At 60.3% G+C, this 21034-nt stretch overlaps 2 protein-coding genes across 3 annotated transcripts; both read left to right on the top strand.

The window, feature by feature from the left end:
* The first annotated feature begins 656 nt into the window (after window positions 1–656).
* SH3BP1 (SH3 domain binding protein 1) lies at window positions 657–11715 on the top strand. Of its 2 annotated transcripts, none has more exons than XM_079140717.1 (18): window positions 657–897; window positions 2084–2126; window positions 2327–2431; window positions 3470–3546; window positions 3796–3907; window positions 3993–4069; window positions 4477–4618; window positions 4891–4959; window positions 5081–5171; window positions 5563–5708; window positions 6354–6465; window positions 6793–6874; window positions 6961–7041; window positions 7745–7861; window positions 8434–8609; window positions 8903–9050; window positions 9694–9788; window positions 10953–11715. In XM_079140717.1, exons 1-18 carry the CDS (start codon window positions 839–841, stop codon window positions 11360–11362), a joined length of 2142 nt encoding a protein of 713 aa, XP_078996843.1. In that variant the 5' UTR covers window positions 657–838; the 3' UTR covers window positions 11363–11715. The 2 variants fall into 2 exon arrangements, with proteins under 2 accessions (XP_078996843.1, XP_078996844.1); XM_079140718.1 differs by having other exon boundaries at window positions 664–897; window positions 8512–8609.
* Window positions 11716–13792: 2077 nt separating this feature from the next.
* PDXP (pyridoxal phosphatase) lies at window positions 13793–20336 on the top strand. Its single transcript, XM_079140755.1, has 2 exons — window positions 13793–14442; window positions 19066–20336. The coding sequence occupies exons 1-2, from the start codon at window positions 13857–13859 to the stop codon at window positions 19380–19382; spliced, it is 903 nt and encodes a 300-aa protein (XP_078996881.1). The 5' UTR covers window positions 13793–13856; the 3' UTR covers window positions 19383–20336.
* The last annotated feature ends 698 nt before the right edge of the window (window positions 20337–21034 follow it).

The raw sequence follows: 21034 nt of genomic DNA on the forward strand, positions 1-21034 counted from the left end.
CTCACCAGCTGATACCCTTAACATGAAGGATCACAAAAATGGCTCCTACTGAACTGGGGGTCAGGGCAGTACCCCCATCATCCACTACAAACAGGCAAGGCAGAGGTTGGGGACATTTTCCAGGAGGAATGAGAGGAGAGGGGGCTTTGTAGATGCAAGAAACTCTCCCTGCTGAGGTCCCTCACAGGGGGACAGGAGCAGGGATTGGGAGGAGCAGATGGGCAGGGCCAGGACAGGGTGCACTAGGGATTCATCCCAGGGACACAGCAGCCGGTGGTCCCAGAAGTCAAAGCTCCCAGCCAGCCACCCCGCCAGCAGGGGCAGCGGCGGTCAGAGGTGCTCGGGGACAGGGAGCCAGGGGACGCATCCCTCTGCCCGTCCCACGGGCCGGCGCGGGTCAGAAAGGCCCCTGCCCTGGGCCTCCCTGCTAGGCTGGAGCCCTCCTTCTCCTTTAAGAGGGGTGCAAAGGTTGTTTTTATGCCGGGCCGGCGGGGCCAGGGCGGCGGCAGCGGCCGGCTTACCTGCTTCCCGCCACGGGCGGGGCGGGCGGGGCGGGGCCGGGCGCACGACCTGGGGACTGCGGGCGGCCGGCCGGCGGGACACACGCGGGGCGGCCGAGGGTCGCTGGGGGCCCGGAAGTCGGGGGAGAGCGAGACGACGAACTTGGAGAGAGGAGTGACCTGGGGGCCGGGGGCGGAGTCGGCGGGAGGAGGGAGCCGGGCGCGCGGCGGCCCAGGAAGCCGAGCGCCGCCCACCCATCCGGGCCAGGCGCGCGGGAGGCAGCGCCGGGTGCCCGCCTCGACCCCCGCGGTGACCCCGCGCCCCGGCCGGCCCCAGGATGATGAAGCGGCAGCTGCACCGCATGCGGCAGCTGGCCCAGAGCGGCAGCCTGGGTCGGTGAGTGGCTCCCTCTCCAGCCCCGCGCTCGCCCCGCAGGACCCGAGGGGGCGCAGGAGGGTGGGGGACGGCTGGGGGAGGCGGGGACAGCTGGGCAGCCTCCCTCCGACGCCAGAGCCCTGCCCTCGCTCCCCGCGGATCGCCTCCGGCTCGCAGGCAGAACTGGCCTCTGGGGAAAGGGGCGCCCCAGCCCGATTGGAGGGGCAGCGGGGGAACACTGCGCCCAGACCAAGGACGCTGGCTCTTCCCTGCCTCCTCAGCCTCGGAGCCATCGGTCCTCCCTGGCCTCACTTGTCCCCTCTGGACAATGGGGACAGTTAACCACTTCTGGCTGTTGGGTGGGGGAGGGGAAGGGCAGATTAGGGACCCAGACCTTGGGAGAGGGGAACAGACCCAGTCCTGGTCTGGCAGAGGAGCCGCCTGCCCCTGTCCTGCCTTGTCCTGCCCCTCCTCCTACCCACGGGCCTCCTGCTTCTCTGTCCTGCTTCTGCTTTTCCCCAGCCCAGGTGGAAATGTCCCCTGTTCTCCGGGACCCTCCCCCCACTGAGCTGGTGGAAGCAGAGGCCGGAAGTTTGAGGAGGCTGGGAGGGCCTGTCCTCTGCTCCTTCCCCAGCCTCTGAGTTCCCCATTCTGTGGTCCCAGGGGAGGGGACGGGTGTCCAGAGACCTGTTCTAGTCTCATACTGGCACAGTTGCCTGTGTGTGCCTGGGCGGCCAGGCCACCCTGCTCGGGGCCTCAGCGTCCCTGTGAGTCCCCTATCAGGGACCCAGAGCCTACCGCCACTCCCCCCCACAGCCACCATCCAGAGTCTTGTGCCCAACAGCCCAGGAGGCCCTGCTCCCACACTTCCCGTTCTCAGGGCTGGCCTAGGCCTCCTCTTTCCAGGCAGGCTGACCATCTATCTGCGAAGTGGGCAGAAAAGAGGCCTTGCCCCTGCAACCCGCAGCAGGGCCCTGGGGCTCGCCCACCCCCGTCTGTTTCACTGGCCCACCCTCTCAGGACACAACCCCGGGCAGAGGAGGTGTCCTATTCCTGCCCCATGGAATGTGCTCCACTGGGACCCGGCAGTCAGGCCACCCACGGTGGCCCCACCTGGGAGAGGCACTGGGAGCAAGTGGGGTCCAGGTGCCCTGTGGGGGCGGGGCCGGGAGGCAGGGGTTCCTAACCAGCTGCCCCCCACCCCCAGCACGCCCGAGACTGCTGAGCTCCTGGGTGAGGACCTGCTGCAGGTACGTGCCTGGGCGTGCCAGGGAGGCAGGCCTGAGCAGAGGCCCTGGGGATGGGCTGGCCCGCTGCAGTCATTCCCCCCAGGGCTGGCTGTGGGGACCCCAGGAGGAGGAAAGAGAAGAGCAGTTCCTGCTGGGGCGGGAGACAGCAGGGCCAAGAGGGAGGACAGCCACCCCGCTCCACAGCCACATGTCCCTCCCAGGTGGAGCAGCGGCTGGAGCCCGCCAAGCGAGCAGCCCACAATGTCCACAAACGGCTGCAGGCCTGTCTGCAGGGCCAGAGTGGGGCCGACATGGACAAGCGGGTGGTAAGTGGGGGGCCCTGGGAGGTCTGGGCAGGAGACCCCTGTCCACTGCCAGGGCGAGGTCAGACTGGGGTCTCCCTTGCCAGTGTGAAGCTCTGGCACCAGGTCACAGACCACTCTGTCCCACAGCCCCAGGGGCACCTCACTCCTGAAAGCCAGGGCTTCCCCATCCCTTCAGACCCCCTGCCCTCTGCACCATCCCTGTGAGCCACGCTGGCCTCCGGCAGCACCTCAGCTTCTCTGTCCAGTCAGCTCACAGAGCGGTCTCCACTGGCAGCCTCCTGAAGGGAGGGCATTCACGCCGGATTTGAGGGACACTCGCTGGCATTAATCAACACAGACAGCTCTTTTTGATCAGTGACGACCGCTCTGCTGCTTGGATCTGATTGCCCGTGTCCCTGACTGCTCAAAGCAACTCTGGCGAGATGCTACTTTGCAAATGAGGAAACAGGGTTAAAGTCCCTTACCCAAGATCACATGACCAGCAAGGGACAGACTAAGGTCTGACCCCTGGTTTCTGGTCCCGAAGCTAGATGCTCTCTGTCACTCCAGGCGGGAGCATGGGGGACGTGTTTTGGAGTTGGTCAACAATCCAATGTGGCCAGGACATGGGGGTGGCAAGAGGGTGCCATGGGGCCGTTGAGCTCAGGGCTCAGCAGTGGCCAGGTCAGCCATCTGCTATGCTGGGGCAGGGGAAAGAGTCCCCCTCCAAGGCCAGCTCCTCCTCCTTTTCTTCCCCCAACTGTGCAACCTTGGGTAAGTTCCCTGGCCTCTCTGTGCATTTGTTTCCTAGTCTGTGATGGGACTTGGTCATTCCTTCCTGCCACTCAGGTGACTTCTAGAAGGGGCAGAAAGGGGGCCTCAGATGGGGGGTTCTGTATGTGGTTATAGACAGATGTCACCTCCTCCGTCCTTGTCATTTGGTTTCCACTATGGCCTGTGACTGGCCATCCTGGATTCCCTGCCCCTGCCTGGGGCTCACCCATGGTGTTCAGGCAGGGTGGGGGGCAGTGCACTCATGCCACCGCACCTGCCCTGCAGAAGAAGCTTCCCCTCATGGCCCTGTCCACCACGATGGCCGAGAGCTTCAAGGAGCTGGACCCCGACTCCAGCATGGGGTGAGCAGATGGGACCCAGCCCTCACTGAGGATAATAGAAAGTGATCCTGGGCTGGGAGGGGTCCAGGTCAGCAGGGCATCCCCACGAAAGGCAGACCAGGTGGGGACAGGGTCCCGGTCAGTGAGGGTAGCAGGCCTGAGAGCCCAAGGAGCCACAGGAGGGGCAGGAAGTGCTGGGAAGGAGCCCCGCCGAGTGTTCCGGGTGGGGCGAGGGGCTGGGGACCTGGCCCACGGGCGCTGCGTCCACAGGAAGGCCTTGGAGATGAGCTGTGCCATCCAGAACCAGCTGGCCCGCATCCTGGCTGAGTTTGAGATGACCCTGGAGCGGGATGTCCTGCAGCCACTCAGCAGGCTGAGTGAGGTGACCCTGCCCCCGCCCCAGGCCCACCTTCCCCAGCTCCTAGCGCCCTCCCTCAGCCCAGTGACCCTCCCGTGCCTGCCGCCAGGAGGAGCTGCCAGCCATCCTTAAGCACAAGAAGAGCCTGCAGAAGCTGGTGTCAGACTGGAACAGCCTCAAGGGCAGGTAGGAGCCCGTACAGGGTCAGGCCACACTAGGAGACTAGAGGCCCCTGGGGAGAGTGTGTGCTTGTGCCCATGGCTGGGCCATGGGAACACGTGTGGGGAGGGCGCACGTGAGGCTGTGCGTGTGCTGGTGACAGCCAGTGTCACGGGTGACCCTAAAGTCTAGCACACCAGCAATCTCCAAGATCCCTGGATGGCAGGAGGCCCATCCTGCTCCCTGGAGTTGAGTGGTTGTAGTCACCACACCTAACACCAGGGGTCGCCCCAGAGCACTCTGGCCCAGGCTGGGAAGAGGCCCAAGATTTGTGTCTGCAAATCCTAGTGTCCCGTGGTCAGGTTGTGGAGGGGACACTTGGCTCTGGACATACAGTGGGGCCGGTGACCACCCCACCTTGGGATCATCCCCAGGCTCACCCAGGCAGCCAAAAACTCGGGCAGCAGTCCAGGCCTGGGTGGCCCTGGCGGCCACAGCCACACCACCACAGCCAACAAGGTGGAGACGCTGAAGGAGGAGGAGGAGGAGCTGAAGAGGAAAGTGGAACAGTGCAAGGTGAGGGCACCGTCCCCATTCACTGATAAGGAAACGGAAGCTCAGAGAGGTGACGTGACTTCCCCAAGGCTGCACAGCTAGGAAGCAGGGGCTGGGCTTTGAATCTGGGCAGTCAGGTGCAGAATCCGTGCGTGGCCATTGCCTCATGAACTCTTCTGTCTGCGCCTGTGCGCAACCCCTGAGAGGCAGCTCAGTGTGTTCGCTGAACGAGTGAGTGACAGGCAAATGCCCCCAGCCTCACCTGGCATAAGCCCTCCCCTCTCTGTCCCAAGGATGAGTACTTGGCGGATCTGTACCACTTTGCCACCAAGGAGGACTCATATGCCAACTACTTCATTCACGTGAGTCCACCATCTCCGCCCCGAGGGTGGAGGAAGGGCCAGAGCCTTCAAGATGAGGGGGATCTGTTCTGTGGATCCTTCTCAGCTTCCTCCACTTCCCTTGGGATGTCTCTCCCCACAGCTGCTGGAGATTCAGGCTGATTACCATCGTAGGTCGCTGACCTCACTGGACACAGCCTTGGCTGAGCTGAGGGACAACCACAGTCAAGCAGGTGGGGACAGGTTGGCCAACCCCAACTGTGCCCTGCTCAGAGCCAGTTAAGAGCTTGCACCTCATCTTGAAGGGTGGGCGATAGGGAGCCATGGTTGAGTTCGGAGCAGGGTGGTCTGGGTTAGGCTTGTGTGGGCAGATTGCTCGAGTCACTGTGTGGGGATGGAATGAGGGCAGGCCAGAGCCTGGAGACCTGGAAGTCCAGGAGGAGAGGGGGCCCGGCCCAGGCAGGGGCAGTGGCCAGCTCCAGAGTACCATGGGTGGTTTCCAAGGGTACGTGGCACTGGGTGCAAGGTGGTGCCACCTGAGTATGCTGGGGGTGCCTGTCTACCCTGGACGGACAGCCCAGGGGCGGGAGGACCCTGGGCCTCTGACCTGTCTCATCCCTGCAGACCCCTCCCCCTCGATGACGGCCACCCCCTTCTCCAGGGTGTATGGGGTGTCACTGGCAAGCCACCTGCAGGAGCTGGCCCGGGACATCGCCCTGCCCATCGAGGCCTGCGTCCTGATGCTGCTCTCTGAGGGCATGCAGGAAGAGGTGGGACCGCCGGCAGGCAGGGGGTGGTGCTGGGCCTCAGGCCGCTGCCCTGCGGTCCATGTGTCCCCGCTGAGTCCAGGCCCCAGAGAAGGCCCGGCCTCCTGTTGCCCCCACATAGTGGTGCTCCAGTGAATGTCCCCACCAGCCCTGGAGGGAGACCTTGTGGCTCTTTTTCCAGGGGTAGATAGAGACCTCCCGTCTCACGAGGAGGTCGCATCGCCACCAGGGGCTCCACAGTGCCTGTCACTGTCACACGCTGGCCCGTATCTGTCCCCTGCACCTTAGCGTTGTTGGTACATTGGCCTTTTCCCAAGAATAGACTCATACCAGGAAAATGCCCGGAAATAAAAGACGTGGCGTTCCACCTGGCCTGAGCCTCCTTTCTCCCTCCTGCCCCCACCAGTCTCCTGTCCACAGCTTTCCCAGCTCCCCCTGGGCTTCCAGCCTGGCCTCTTCCTCAGAATTCCAGGCTGTGAGGGTTGGAAGGGTCACAGACGCTGGCATGCACCCCGCCCACCAACCAGTAGGGCCGCTGAGGCCAGTGAGGGCCGCAGCTGCCCCGGGCGGCCAGGGGGCCAGCGCCTCCCAGCACCTCCCGTCCTGCTCCCTCTCCGCGACCCTCACCTGCCCGCTCCTGCACCCCAGGGCCTCTTCCGGCTGGCCGCGGGAGCCTCAGTGCTGAAGCGCCTCAAGCAGACCATGGCCTCGGACCCCCGCAGCCTGGAGGAGTTCTGCTCAGACCCCCACGCCGTGGCAGGTGCCTGATGGAACCCTGGGCAGGAGTGGGGATGTGGGGACAGGGCAAAGCTGCCTGAAATAATCCCCTGACAGTTTGGCTTTAAGACCTGTTCTTACCATACGGACACCTGGGGTTCCTGCTCCTGATGAGCCCCTGAAGTACACTTTCCAGGGACGAGATCACTAAGCATTTTGTCCAAAGGGCTTGTGTCCCCAAGAAGCTATCAGACCTGACGTGTCGGTGTGAACAAGGGCTGGAGGTCCCTCCCACACGGAGAGAGCTGGGTTCTGGGGTGCAGGGAGGCCATTTGGGGGGCTGCCTATGAACTTAGCCTGCTCCTTCCAGGTGCCCTCAAGTCCTATCTCCGGGAGCTGCCCGAACCCCTGATGACCTTTGACCTCTATGATGACTGGATGAGGGCAGCCAGGTGAGGACCTGGGTCGGAGAGGAGGAGGCTGCAGGCGGCTGCAGGCAGCGGGCAGGGGCTGCTCACTGCTCGCTCTCCCTCCTCAGCCTGAAGGACCCTGCAGCCCGGCTGGAGGCCCTGGGAGAAGCCTGCCACCGCCTGCCCCGCGAGAACCTCAGCAACCTCAGGTGAGCCCAGCCACCTCTGGCCGTCCCCAGCCAGACACTAGCTGGGACTCAGGAGCCCTGGGCCTCAGTCCAGGTCTGCCACCGTGTCCTAAGCAGTGTTTCTAAAAATATAGCCTCGATGGACCGGACATACTTTTTGGTACAGTCATGTTGAAATAAACAAATCCCTTCCTCCCTTGAAGCCGCGCCCCGCCCCTGCCACTGGCCCTAGGCAGGAAACTTGGTGTCAGCATCTGGTCATTAAGTCCCTACCTCAAGGATAGCTGGGAAGATCCTTGTCCAAGCTCTTGCCAACACATCGTTGGCACTCGATAAGCGGGCCAGCTAATTTAAGTATTAAAAGTTTAAAATCAGCCAGGCCCAATGACATGCGTCCCCGATCCCAGTGGCTCAGGAGGCTGAGGCAGGAGGATCTCAAGTTCAAAGCCAGCTTCAGCAACTCAGTGAGGCACTAAGCAACTCAGCGAGATCCTGTCTCAAAATAAAAAATGAAAAGGACTGTTGAAGTGGCTCTGTGGTTAAGTGCCCCTGGGCTGGACCTCCCGTATTATAAAAACGAGACTAATCCACATGAAGCCCTCCCGTGTGGTGCCTCTCCAACCGTTTGGAAACCCTGGGCTGGGAAATTCTCGGGCTTAGAGGCATCAGTGGGTGTCTGTGGCCCAAGATGCTCTGCCTGGCCCAAGCCAACCTCATGCCCCAGGTACCTGATGAAGTTCCTGGCACGGCTGGCGAAGGAGCAGGAGGTGAACAAGATGACGCCGGGCAACATCGCCATCGTCCTGGGGCCCAACCTGCTGTGGCCGCCCGAGAAAGAAGGGTGAGGGCTGTGGGCCAGGTGGGACCAGGCGGGAGGCACGCCACTGGCCATTCATTGTGCTGGGCCTCAGTTTCCCCATCTGTGGAGTGGGTTGAGCTACTGCTTCCAAGGCTGCTGTGAGGAGCTGTGGAGACAGGCACTCTGGGTACTGGCGGTGCTGGGGCTGGGAACTCTGGCTCTGGTCCACCCCAATCATCCAGATGGGCCTTGGGAAGTTGAGGAAGGACCTCCACTTTCTCCACTGTCAATTAGGGAGAAATTTTACAAACTTCAAAGGTTTTTGTTTAGGGAACTAGATGAGATAATGAACGGGGACGTGTTTACAAACTGTAGAGTACGGTGGTAAGAGAGAAGCCATCACTACTTACCGGGCCACAGATGGCACAAAGATTTCATCCCATGTGCTGACATCGATTGCGGGGACCGGATTGGGGGGTGGGGGGGGCCCGTGATTGACTAGTGATATCTGCCTGGGGTGAAGGACAGGGAAGTGATACATGTTTCTTCAACTGATGGTCTGAACTTTTTGAGGCCTGGGACTCAACGTGATTCATTCCTCCTTGCATCCCCAGTGCCCAGCACAGGGCCAGAGGAGGACCACTGAAACTATACCTAGTGGATGACCCTCTTCATCTCCCATTTTGTGCCAGGGACCAGGCCCAGCTGGACGCAGCCTCGGTGTGTTCCATCCAGGTGGTGGGCGTGGTGGAGGCGCTGATACAGAACGCAGACACCCTCTTCCCTGGAGGTGAAGTGCCTGCCCTTCCGGATGCCTCCATGGTCACCCCACTTCCCAGCTCCAGGTCCCAGCCTCAGTACCCGGTAGCCCCAGGAGCTCACCGAGAGACTCCTCCACTCTGAGCCTCAGTCTCTCTTCTGTGTAATGGGGGTGATGCTGTCGACCTCTTGGGACCGTCGCCAAGCTCACATGGGGTGGGAAGGTGAAGCACAGCCCAGATCTTTCAGGGAAAGGGACAGCGGCCTTGACCCTGAGAGGCTGGCAGAGACCCTGGACCTGAGACTCGCTCCTTCCGTCTCCAGATATCAACTTCAACGTGTCAGGCCTCTTCTCAGCCCTCACCCCCCAGGACAAGGTCAGCAACAGGCCTGCTTCTGAGGAGCTGCCACCTGTAGCTGTGCCCACCACAGCTGCCACCCTGGCCCCGGCTTCAGTGGCCCCCAAGGAAAGGTTAGGATGGACGGACCTGTGTGGCCTTCTGCTGGCCCTGCAGACATCAGCCAGAGGCATCATCTCTTGGGATTTAGGAAATGGAATTATTAGCATTTTCGAAACAAGGACCTGGTCTCCCAGTTTGGAGTGGGTGGGTGCAGACACAGAGGCGCCGCTCTCCTCAGCCTTGGTGTGGCGTGTGACTGTTTACTGAGCACCTACTGTATGCCAGGCACTGCTTCAGGCCCTGGGGATTCAAGTAACTGGGAGGTGACCATTCTAGAATTGGTTAACACCTTCTAGTCTTCTCCCTGCCCCTTTAGTCTGGAAGAGCTTCATGGGAGTCTGCTCCATAGCCGGCATCCCAGACTGCCTGGTCCACACCATGAATTTCCTCAGACGAGCCAATCAAATGCTGTCCCTAGAGCTCATATTCCAGGCCACAAGGTCACATGCAGACAGGGGCTCAGAGCCCTCAAACCATGGCCAATGTCGTCTTCCCAGGGGGCCCAACCTGGGGACAGATCCCCAGTACAGCCACAGGTGATGGGAGTGAGTCTGGGGGACCCAACTCTGTCCAACAGTTGGAAGTCTCCCCAGGATTCGGGTAACTTCTGGGAGCTAGGCAAGCTTGACCCTGCCTCTCTCCTTCCCTTGGCAGGACAGAGTCCGAGGCTCCACCCAGACCAGCATCCCCCAAGGTCAACAGGAGCCCCCCAGAGACAGCTGCCCCAGGAGAGGACATGGCTCGGAGGAGTGAGTTATCTGGAATTGTGGGCAGAGGGAAGGGGGCAGAGGTGGGCAGCCCCAGTCCAGCTCACTGCTTCAGACCATCAGGGGCCAGGAGCAGAGGTAGATAGAAGCCCACCATTTTGCCACCTGGCAGTCCGGGTTCAAATTCCAGTTCTGTGACCTTAGGCAGGTGATATCACCTGCCTGAGCCTCAGCCTCATCTTCTGTGAGGTGGCACAGTCTCCGCACTACCTGGAAGGCTGTGTGGTGAATGACCGGGGCTGCAGGGGGCGAGCGGGGCTCAGGCACACAGAAGCCGCTGGAGAGGTTAGCCAGCGTGAGCATGGGGTGTCCCGGCCCCCCAGAAAGCCTGGCGGTCACAGAGGGCAGAGGGGCAGGGCGTCTTTAAAGGGGAGGAGATGGGGGGAGATGGGGAACGTCGCTGAGCCCCGCTGGGGCATTTGCCTGTCAACTTGGCCCAGGCTGGCTGGGCGAGAGGGTCAGGGGTTGGGGTGGGGGTTCCTCGCCAGGACTGTTCACACTTGGGGGGCGCTTCCCACCCAGGCCACACTCCGTAGCGCTGGGAGTCACCAGAGCAGCGGCAGGAGCCGCCAGGCCATGCAGAGACCTTCCTGGAGAGGGGAAGGAGTTTGCTCAGAGCAGAGAGTCACCCCAGGACCCCAGCCAGTGCAGCTAGGGCCAGAGTCAGACCTCCTGGCCACCCAGCCCTCGGCTGCTTCGGGGTCAGAGCTGTGCGGCAGGGTCTCTGAGAGCTGGGACTTCTAAGAGGAGGGGACCAAGACCCAAGTGTCACGGGGACAGGCAGTGCACGTTGATCAGCTGGGCACCTAAGACCTCCCTCCCCTGCACTAGCCGGGCTGCTAAGGTGGCCACACGGGGGTTGTTCCAGTGAGGGTGACGCAGGCAGCGAGCAGGAGAGATAGAGCGGTCCAGGTCATCCTAGAGGACAAGTTTGTGAAGAGGTAAAAACAGCATGTGTCAGAGCAACAGGTAGGACATAGGCTGCCCCCTCACCCAGGTGGCAGCACAGGGCCTGGAGGGGTGAGAGCCGACGACAACCCAGAGGACACGGCCAGCTGAGAAGCCTCCGGCAGAGGGGGTGGGAATGCAAAGCCCTGAGGGGGACAGCCGGTGGCCACCTGACCTGGTCCCCTCCTTCCTCCGCAGCCAAGCGCCCGGCACCTGCCAGGCCCACCATGCCGCCTCCACAGCTCTCCGGCACCCGCCCCTCCCCTCCAGCCCCACCCCTGTCCCCTGGCTCTGGCAGCCCCGTGACACCCCGAGCTCTGCCCCGCCGTCTGGTGGGTAGCAGCCTCCGGGCCCCCACTGTGCCACCCCCACTGCCCCCTGTCCCCCCTCAGCCAGCCCGACGCCAGAGCCGGCGCTCGCCAGCCTCACCCAGCCTGGCCTCCCCAGGTCCAGCCTCCCCGGACCCGGTCTCCATGGGCGTGCCTGCACAGGCAGACCTGGGAGTGACCACAGAAGACAGAGGAGCCCCTGAGGCTGCAGCTGGGGTCCCCACTCCCCCAGCTGTGCCTCAGCCCCGGCCCAGGGGCCTAGCCTCGGAGACCGAATGAGCAGGCAGCTCCTCCCTGCCTGGCCCTCCATGTCCCCTCCCTCTCTGCCTGGACCTCCCAGGACAGCCTCGCCCCTCTCAAGGGGTGGGGGCTTCCAGCCTTCCCCCCACAAGTGCCTCACTGCCCGCTGGGTCGCCCCCATGGCCAGGAGGGCTCAGGACGGTCCTCCAAAAAATCGCCTTTTCCTCGTCCAACATAGACCTCGGGCCCCCACCTGACTCCTCAGTCTCTGGCAGGGTCCCAGGGAAGCCATCAGAAGGAAGGACAGGCCTGCCTGTCCCACAGGACTTATTTTTCTCTTACCAATATATTTTTATAAGGCTGGTTAATAAATTATTTTGGATAAAACTGGAGCAGCTACCCTAATGATAGTTTTTATTTTTTGTCCTCAAAATAAAGAAACCACTTTCATAAAGGGGAAGAATGACAAATCCTTTGCCTCCTTTCTTTCTTCCGGTCTGGAATGGTGGCAGCCAACGTTAGTGCTTCCTCTCAGGAAGGTGCACACTGTGGGTCTGTGCATGAGTTCTGTGTACTCTCCCAGAGTAGCAGATGCCATCGGCTCTTGCAGGTGAGGAGCTGAGGCGGGAAGGAAGTGACTGCTAAGGTCACACAGCAAGGCCTGGGCCTGGGCCGAGGAACTCGGTCTGACGGTTCCTCACAGGTGGGCAGTTTTCTCCAGCTCCTGGATGAGCCCCATTCCTCATCTGAGACGGTCTTAATCCCACCACAGTGGTAGTGTTCCGAGGATCAGTGGGGACACTCCCGTAAGCACCAAGCATCACCCTTGGGCACAGACACCCCTGATGGCATTGGCTGCTGCTACTGCTGTCCCCCCCACCCCGCCGCCCCTATGGCCCCGGGGTGAGAGAAGGCAGGCAGGGCTCCCCAGGAGCAGGAATGGATCCATTCACAGCCTTCTCCTCCGAGGCTGCTCTGTGCCAAACCCTGAGCCAGCTCCCCAAGTCAGGCCTGCACCCAGGAGCTTAAGTGTCTTGGCACCCGACCCTATATTAGTAGCCTGGTTAGGGGAGACCACCTAGCGGACCCTGATGTGTGTACAGGGAGGGGTTCATCAAGGAAGCCTTCTGGAGGAGGCAATGTCTAAGCAGAGTCTTTCAGGAGCTAGCCAGGTGAGAAAGCTGAAGGAAAGAGGAGAAATGTTCCAGGCAAACGCAACTGACCATGCAAAGGTCAGGAGCAAAAGGCCTGGGGCGTTGGGGAATAGAAAGTGGTTAAGTCTCCACTAGACATGGTGGCCCAGGCCTGTAATCCCAGCTGCTCAGGAGGCTGAGGCAGGAGTTTGAGGCCAGACACGAATGGGATCGTAATTAGAATAAGATATACTCCATGTGTGTATAAAATGTCAAATATACTCTAAAACTCCATGTGTATCTAAAAAGAATAAATTTTTTTAAAGGAAAAATAAAAAGTTTGAAGACCAACCTCAGTAATTTAGCAACCTCAGCGATTTAGCAAGACCCTGTCTCGATATAAAAAAATAAAAGGGACTGGGGGTGTAGCTCAGTGTGTAAGGCACCCCTAGGTTCATTCCCCATTACCAAAAATAAATAAAGAGTCATCGAACTGCTAGGCATGGTGGCTCACGTCTGTAATCCCATCTACAGGGGAGGCTGAGGCAGGATGGCAAGCTCCAAGTCAGCTTTGTCAACTGAGAGAGACATTGTTTCAAAAAAATATTTTTTTTTTTTTCAGAGTGCTTGCAAAGCATGCGCGAGACCCTGGGGATAACTCCTAGACCCCCCCCCCCCCCCCAAAAATAAAAAGCATCGAACTGACATTTAAGATGAGCATCTTACCACAAGTAAATTACATCTAAAAAAATAAGTTTCCCAGGGGACTCTACAGCGCGCCCAGCGTGGAGAACCACTGGCCTAGACAAGGGCCCACCCCCACCCCCACCCCCACCCCGCTCCGCCTAAGACACCGTGTGCCTCTTGTCCCAACGCTTTCCTCAGGATTTTGCTCGGAACCCGACTGTCCACGGTCCGGAGGGCAATGAGATTTGAGCCAAAACATCTCTCTTAGCATCTGTTTTCCTCCTAGCAACCAGCTCTCCTAAGCTTGTGATTGGCTGGCGACCGCGAGACTATTCGTTCCACATTTTGTCTTCTTAGCTCCTTATTAGTTAAAAAGAGCATCAGTCGCCCAGCCTCCCACTCGTTTAAGGGGCTAGTGGGAGTTGAAACTTAGCCTCGACTGGCTCTGCAGAGCAAGGGGGCGGGGCTAAGGGCCAAGCCGGTTCTTCATTGGTCCCTTTTTTCTGGTGGCGGCAGCAGTACCGCCCCTTTCTCCAAGTCCCGTACGCTCACTCCCTCCCTCCTCTCGAGGACTCTTGCTCCCATTGGCCGCGGGCCAGGCTATGGCCCCGCCCCCTAGCCCTTCCGGCTCACCGATTGGCCTGCACGTAGGGCGAGCGCGCCGTGCCCGCGGAGTGAGAGCGGCACGAGCGTGCGAGCAGCCAGCCGGCTGCATGGCGCGCTGCGAGCGGCTGCGCGGCGCGGCCCTGCGCGACGTGCTGGGCAGGGCGCAGGGGGTCCTGTTCGACTGCGACGGGGTGCTGTGGAATGGCGAGCGCGCCGTGCCGGGCGCCCCGGAGCTGGTGGAGCGGCTGACGCGGGCCGGCAAGGCGGCGCTGTTCGTGAGCAACAACAGCCGGCGCGCGCGGCCAGAGCTGGCCCTCCGCTTCGCGCGCCTGGGATTCGGGGGGCTACGCGCCGAGCAGCTCTTCAGCTCCGCGCTGTGCGCCGCGCGCCTGCTGCGCCAGCGCCTGCCCGGGCCGCCGGACGCGCAGGGCGTCGTGTTCGTGCTCGGGGGCGAGGGGCTGCGCGCCGAGTTGCGCGCCGCGGGGCTGCGCCTGGCAGGGGATCCCGGCGAGGACCCGGGCGTGGGGGGCGGCGCGGCCACGCGCGTGCGCGCCGTGCTCGTGGGCTACGACGAGCACTTCTCCTTCGCCAAGCTGAGCGAGGCGTGCGCGCATCTGCGCGACCCTGACTGCCTTCTCGTGGCCACCGACCGAGACCCTTGGCACCCGCTCAGCGACGGCAGCCGGACCCCGGGTGAGCGCGGAACTGACGGTGAAACAGGTGGAGGGGTGGCCTGCGCCTTCTCCACCCCCGGGGGGGCGGGTGCAGGTGGCCATCAGGACAGATGCCACCACTGCGAAGGAAGCCCCACGCAGCAGGAGCCCAGGGTGCTTTTGTGTCCACACCTGGTAATTCCTACCTGAGTGGGGCAGTGGTGAGGTCCCTGTTGAATGATAAGCGCAGGGAGTTTGGGTTGGATTGAGGTCTCTTGGACTTGGGGAGCTAGCCTCTTGGACTCCTGTCATTCTTGCCCCATCCACCATGGGTGCGGGTTTGGAGAAGCCTAGAAGGATTGTCCTTACGTGGGAGGGTGGGAACAGCATTCCCAGAGGCAGGATAGGGCAGGTGTGTGGACAGAAGGCAGGTGGAGTTTGACTTGACTTCAGTTCCACCCGGACGCTGTGTAATCTTAGTGGGTTACATAACCCGAGTGTCTGGCTGGGTGCAGAATGGAAGTGCCCGCGTGGCCAGTTACACCTCAGGGAACAACCATGAGGGTGAGTGCCTGGTGCGCAGTCCTGGCTCAGATGCTGTGTTGTAGCCAGAGTCCTCCCACGTGTGGGGAGTTTCATGAAGTACTTTGACATCTGTTTTCATTTGTTTTCCAGACTATTCCAGGGATGGAAGTATTGTCCCACTTCCTTTTTTTTTTGGTACCAGGGATTGAACCCAGGGGTGCATAACCACTGAGCCACATCCCTAGCCCTGTTTGTATTTTATTTAGAGAAAGTCTCCTTGAGTTGCTTAGGGCCATGCTCAGTTGCTGAGGCTGACTTTGAACTCGAGATTCTCCTGCCTCAGCCTCCTGAGCTGCTGGAATTACAGGTGTGTGCCCAGCTTGTCCCACTTCTTAATTAAACTGATACAAAGAGAGGTCCAAGGCAGAACCAGAATAGGCCCAGGACTATAGACTCCCTCTTGAAACATGAGCTTCCCAAGGGGACACAGCGAGTTGGTGAAAGAGCCTAGGAACCTGAACTTGGCTCTAGGGATACCCCCCATCCAGAGCAGTCTCGGAGGCTGTCTTTTTCTTGGTGGGGACGGCAGGAGCAGGCTGAAGCTCCTAGGTCACAGGGTTAAAGCTGTACAAGAGGAGGAGGTGGCAGAAGCCAGCCCACACTGAGTGTGTGGACAGGTTAATACCCTGGTCAGGCAGGGGGCAGGGACAGAGCCCTGTCACTCCCTCTCTGTGGGCCCCTGCCCCAGACAGTCCTTGATACACACCCTGGCTGGGGGAGTGGTAGTGAATGAGGTGGGGTAGGCCTGAGGGCCTCCTGCTGAGAACATCTGGGAAGGCTTCCTGGAGGAGGCAGGTTACTGGGCAGAGTGAAGGTGGCAAGGAGACAGTGTTAGGATGGGGTGGCAGTTGTGAGTCTCTAGTCCTGGCCCTGTTCTGGCTCTGGCTTGGACTGACTTGCCACTTGACCACATCAGCCTCAGCATCCCCTTAAATCTGCAGGGAGGACTGTATGCAGGGCTCACAGCCACCCAGCTCCTGCCTACCCTCAGCCATGCAGGGAAGTGTCCTTCCCTGGCGTCCCCAATGCTCAGGTTAAAGCTGTGGGGTACATGGTTTCCCAGGGCTGGGGAAGGGTGGTGCGGGATGTTGGGGGAGGCGCCCTGCCCACTCCTGCCTCCCAGGCTGCTGCTTGGCCCCAGACCCTGTGGTCTTGGTGTCCATGAGGCTGTGGCCACCGGCCCTGCTGGTCACTCCCACTGCCTCGAGGGGGAGGCAGAGGCTCAACAGATGCAGCGCTGTGGTCCTGTATTTGCAGGAACTGAATGGTGCGGCTTTGAAACCACTGTTTCAAATGTATAAAAATGTTAACAAAGGCCCCTGGTGAGCCTCAGCGCCCCCGCTCCCCCTCCCCCACCCCTGGGCCTCTTAGATCCATCATGCATTTACCTTGTTGCCACATGGCAGACACTTGAACTGGGAGTTGCAGTGCCCACTGACAGGAATACGGCATAGCAGCTGGGGGTTGCCAAAGGGGAGCAGCAGGGTGCTGGCCAACCGAGGCTGTTGGAGCCACAGACTCCTCTACTGGTGTTTGGCACAGAGGACGAACTTTTGTTGCATGGGCCGCTCGTCCTGTCTGGCATCTGGTTGGGCCTCAGTAAATATCAGCAGAATGAATAAAGTGGGACGTGGGTCCCAAGGGTTTCCCCTCCATTTTGGGAAAGGAAGGCGCTGGCAGCCTTGACCAGTCTCGAGCTGAGAACAGCCCTTTGGAGTGGCTCAGGGGAGTCCTTCCCATCCTGAAGGACTCTAGTAGCCAGGAGACCAGTGGCTCTTCTTTCCCATCCTGCTCTTAGCAGCATTGATCCCGCGTGAGCTCCATCCCTGCACCAAAGCAAACATCAAACAAAAAGCAGAAAACACACAAGCGAGTCTGGGGCGGAGGCCAGGGAGAAGCTTGTGGGGTGCCGCTCGGGTCCTGCCCGCTGCTGCCCCTGGCCTGGTGCTGGGGTGCTGGGGAAGCCCTCCTTGTCTGAGGGCTGCAGGGCTGAGGATTCTCGCTGTCCCCACCCATTCTTCCTTCTGAGCCTTTGGCTCACTAAGTGGAGTGTTGAGAGAAGAGGGAGAGGAGGCTAGAGTATCTGGGTCAGGCGGTGGCGTGCCCAGAAGCGGTTCCTAGCTGGGAGGCCTTGGTCTACACCACTCACCGGCTTGGGGGTGAACACTTAATGGCTGGTTTGGACCTGCGCCAGAGGCCCCTGATCGTGGAGCTGGGCAGATCCAGGGGCATCTGTCATCACAAGTACAGACGACCTCAGAGCACAGGTGACAGTGAGATGTACTCTGAGCTGGGCACAGTGACACATACCCATCATCCCACTGGGAGGCTGAGGCAGGAGGAGCGCAGGTCCAGCGCGGGGCCAGCCTGAGCAATTTAGCAAGAGCCTGTCTCACAATTTAAAAACTAAGAAGGGCAAGAAAAGATGAGCTCTGAGAATCTCTTACCTTTGGTTTCCTTATTGTTGTTGTTTTCATTTCTAAAGCCAGGAGCTTTATTTTTAATTTTTGAGATAGAGTCTCACTAATTGCCCAGGCTAGCCTCAAACTTGGTGATCCTCCTGTCTAAGCCTCCCAAGCAGCTGAGATGACAGACGAGTGTCATCTGAGTGTGCCACTGTGCCCAGCTAGTAGTTGACTTTTTTTTTAATACCAGGAGTTGAACTTGGTGCCACTTAACCACTGAGCCACATCCCCAGCCCTTTTTAGATTTTTAATTTAGAGACAGGATCTCACTGAATTGCTTAAGGGCCTCGATAAGTTGCTGAGACTGGCTTTGCACTCACATGCTCCTGCCTCAGCCTCGAGAGCTGCTGGGATTACAGTCGTGCGCCACTGCGCCTGACAGTAGTTGGTTGACTTTTAGTTATAGTGTCTTTTAACAACTAGCTCACAAAATTACCAATAAAATGAAACTGTCCACCCTCCCAAGCCAGCCCAGCCAAAGATGGCTGAGACCACCGAGTGCAAGTTCCTTTGCTGCCCCTTAGGAAACCAGGCAGCCCTGGGTAAGTTCCTTAATGTCACTGAGCCTCAGTTTTCCCATCTGTGAACAGGCTCCATGGCACCAGCATCGCCTCTGAGAGCCCAGAATGTGCTGAGTGAATGGTCCTCGTGTGGTCACCTTGGCAGGACATTAGTGTGAAGGCAGAATACTAGGGCACAAGGACGTGCCTTGGGACAGGAACAGTGGACGCATTGTATGGACATGCCGGTCCTGGGCTGGGCGACAGAACTGTTCTTTGCTGACAGTTGAACTCACCTATTGTTGAACTCTTGCCCCAGTTCCACGGTTCAGCTTATGAGAGTTACTGTTGCCACAGAGGTGGCGAAAGAGGCTGCCAAGCATGTAGCTCTTTGTATCCAGTGGTGTTCTCTTAGCACGTAGCTCTTTGTATCCAGTGGTGTTCTCTGGTGATCACTGTCCTTGCAGAGGCTGATAGACGCAGATGGAGGCTGGGGGTGGGGCAGAAGTGTGAACATCTCCAACCCGCAGATGGGCTGCGTCAGTTCCACTGCCAGAAGGGAGCTGTTTTCTCGTAGCAGTAACCACAAGTGCTGTTTGTGAAGTGCTTTTCCTTTCACCCAGCTCTGCCCGTGTTGCCCACAGCATCCCTTTGGAGGAAGGTATTACTTGGATCCATATGTTGCAGCAAGTCCCCATATGTTGCAGCAAGTCCCTGGAAACTCAGAGAGGTTGAGTAGCTTACCTGAGGGCACACAGCTGCCAGGGTGAAAGGGTGAACTTCGGGCAAGAATGGCCAAATCAACCCTGTTTACATGCCATGGCTCATTGAGCCCTTGCAGTACCCACGGGAGATGAGTGTCATTAATAACCTCATTAGACCCGGGGAAACTGAAGCATGGGGAGGTTATCCAGCCTGCCCAGGAAGGGAGCTAGAGGAGTCTGAGCACAGGCCTCTGGTTGTGGGCCCATGCCTCCCAGGCGGCGGGAGCCTCTGACTCATAGCGGGGCCCAGCCTTTCCCCGGGCCATGCAGCATCCCGGCAGCCAGCATCCCGGCAGCCTCCCGGGATTCTGCCACCTCCAGTCTGCTGATGGCTCCCATCTCTCCACAGGCACGGGTAGCCTGGCGGCTGCGGTGGAGACAGCCTCTGGGCGCGAGGCGCTGGTGGTGGGCAAGCCCAGCCCCTACATGTTCCAGTGCATCACCGAGCACTTCAGTGTGGACCCCGCCCGCATGCTCATGGTGGGGGACCGCCTGGAGACCGACATTCTCTTCGGCCACCGCTGCGGCATGACCACCGTGCTCACGCTCACCGGCGTCTCCCGTTTGGAGGAGGCCCAGGCCTACCTGGCGGCCGGCCAGCATGACCTGGTGCCCCATTACTACGTGGAGAGCATCGCGGACTTGATGGAGGGGCTGGAGGACTGAACCCGCCGGCCGCAGCCCTGGCTCCCGCTCTGCCCTGCAGGAGGAGGCAGTGGACGGGGCCTCCTAAGCCCGCCAGCCCCCTGGCCTGGCTGCTGCACCTGCCGGGCGGACCAGGGAAGGTTCGCAGGCCCTCTGCCCTCCCCAGGCGGGAGGTGGCCGGGCACTCTGCTGTTCCAGAAGCTGCCCCTGCAGCTCGAAGGCTCGCCCTGGCCTGACCCAGCCGGGTGACTTACTTCCGCCCTGTCTCCCCGCCTCCAAACATGGGCGCTGATTCCCTAGCCCTTCTCCCGCCCTGGGGCCGCTAGAGCCCAGCCTGTGCTCCTGGGTTCCTCCCCTCGGTTCCTGACCAGCCAGAGGTCTCCGAAACCACAGCCCACCATCCTGAGTGGACCAGTCTGAAGCCCAGTGAGAGTGGTTTACCATGTGGGGCCCTGAGTGGACCAAGTGGGGACTGAAGGAACAAGGACCCTCGCCTGTCCTGGAGCCCAGGCCTGCCAATCAAGGCTAAGCGGCAGTGGCCCGAGAACGTCCTGGGTCCCGGGTGGACCCATCGGGACACCAAGTAGAATGACCCACTGGTCTCTTAGATCCCAAATAGAATAATCCAGAAGTCCTAGAGACAGTGGCCTCTTGACAATCTGGGTCCAACTGGACCAGCCAGGGTTCGGAGTCAGTCAGTAATTAAGGGGCCAAGTTTGAAGACACCCCTTCCCAAAGACTGTGAAGAAGAGCCCCGGCCCTACCTGATCCCGGTACCTGTCCAGAGTTGGTGGCCACGGCCTAGATGGGCATTTGTGCCCACTTTGTGGTCAGTATTTGCTGTGCCGCCTCTACCCCTGCCCCTTATTTATTTATTACTATGTGCCAGTGACAGTAGGGGTGGGGGCTGGGCCTTCCCTGCCGCCTCCACCCTGGTTGTATCCAGTCCTCCTACGTAATAAAGTTTGAGCGGGAGTGCTGTGTGAGAGTCCAGCCCTGGAGGGACGGGGAGCCCCTGCCTGAGTCTGCCTTCCTGGAACTGACCCTCCGGTGACCTTGCCCATGTGAATTGGTCCATCCCAGTTCCAGAGTGTTCTGTGAGTAGTGCCCTGACTTTTTCACAGTAAACATTCCTGCGGGTTTTTTGTTTTGGTGGTGCCAGGCATAGGACCAGGCCAGCACTCTGCCAGGGAACCGCACCTGCTGAGTCTGTATGCCAGTTTCCAGCCCTTTGGAGACCCTGCGAGTTTCTGCTACGCATCCCACGTTCCAGCTTAGGAGTGGGTGGAATGTGCAGGGCGCACAGCTGGACTGATTAGAGCTTGTCCGGCTGAGGACGCTGCAGCCCCCTCTGTGGAGCGAGGACAGGAAGGTGCGGGGCGAGGTTTCCCCGGGAGCTCAGGTGAGCTGCTCTGGGAAGCTTTGTAAGGCCTGGTGCCGCTGGGGAGTGCGTCCTGCTGTCCCGAGCACCCCAGGGCTCGCTGAGGGGTGGGTGCAGGACCGCTCCATGCTCTCGCTGACAGACCTGCCCCTTGGGCTCTCGCGAGCGCCTCCCTGCTCAGCTTCAGCGCCAGCTCTGTCTACGGAGCCAGGGGCGGGACCAGGCCTGAGAAATCCTTCCAGCTGTGACTTCCTGGGGAGAAGGAGGCTTGACAGCCTTGTTGGTAATGCAG

The sequence above is a fragment of the Sciurus vulgaris genome (genome assembly GCF_902686455.1).
Source record: "Sciurus vulgaris genome assembly, chromosome: 5".
In the NCBI taxonomy this organism is placed as follows: Eukaryota; Metazoa; Chordata; class Mammalia; order Rodentia; family Sciuridae; genus Sciurus; species Sciurus vulgaris.

What these genes read in the sequence shown, in the direction of transcription:
- SH3BP1 (XM_079140717.1), top strand. Translation starts at nt 839, where the DNA reads ATGATGAAGCGGCAGCTGCACCGCATGCGGCAGCTGGCCCAGAGCGGC. An exon ending in ATGCCAACTACTTCATTCAC is followed by an intron (nt 4,960 to 5,080) that starts GTGAGTCCACCA and finishes CTCTCCCCACAG; the next exon opens with CTGCTGGAGATTCAGGCTGA. An exon ending in AGACCCCCACGCCGTGGCAG is followed by an intron (nt 6,466 to 6,792) that starts GTGCCTGATGGA and finishes TGCTCCTTCCAG; the next exon opens with GTGCCCTCAAGTCCTATCTC.
- PDXP (XM_079140755.1), top strand. Translation starts at nt 13,857, where the DNA reads ATGGCGCGCTGCGAGCGGCTGCGCGGCGCGGCCCTGCGCGACGTGCTG. An exon ending in CGACGGCAGCCGGACCCCGG is followed by an intron (nt 14,443 to 19,065) that starts GTGAGCGCGGAA and finishes ATCTCTCCACAG; the next exon opens with GCACGGGTAGCCTGGCGGCT.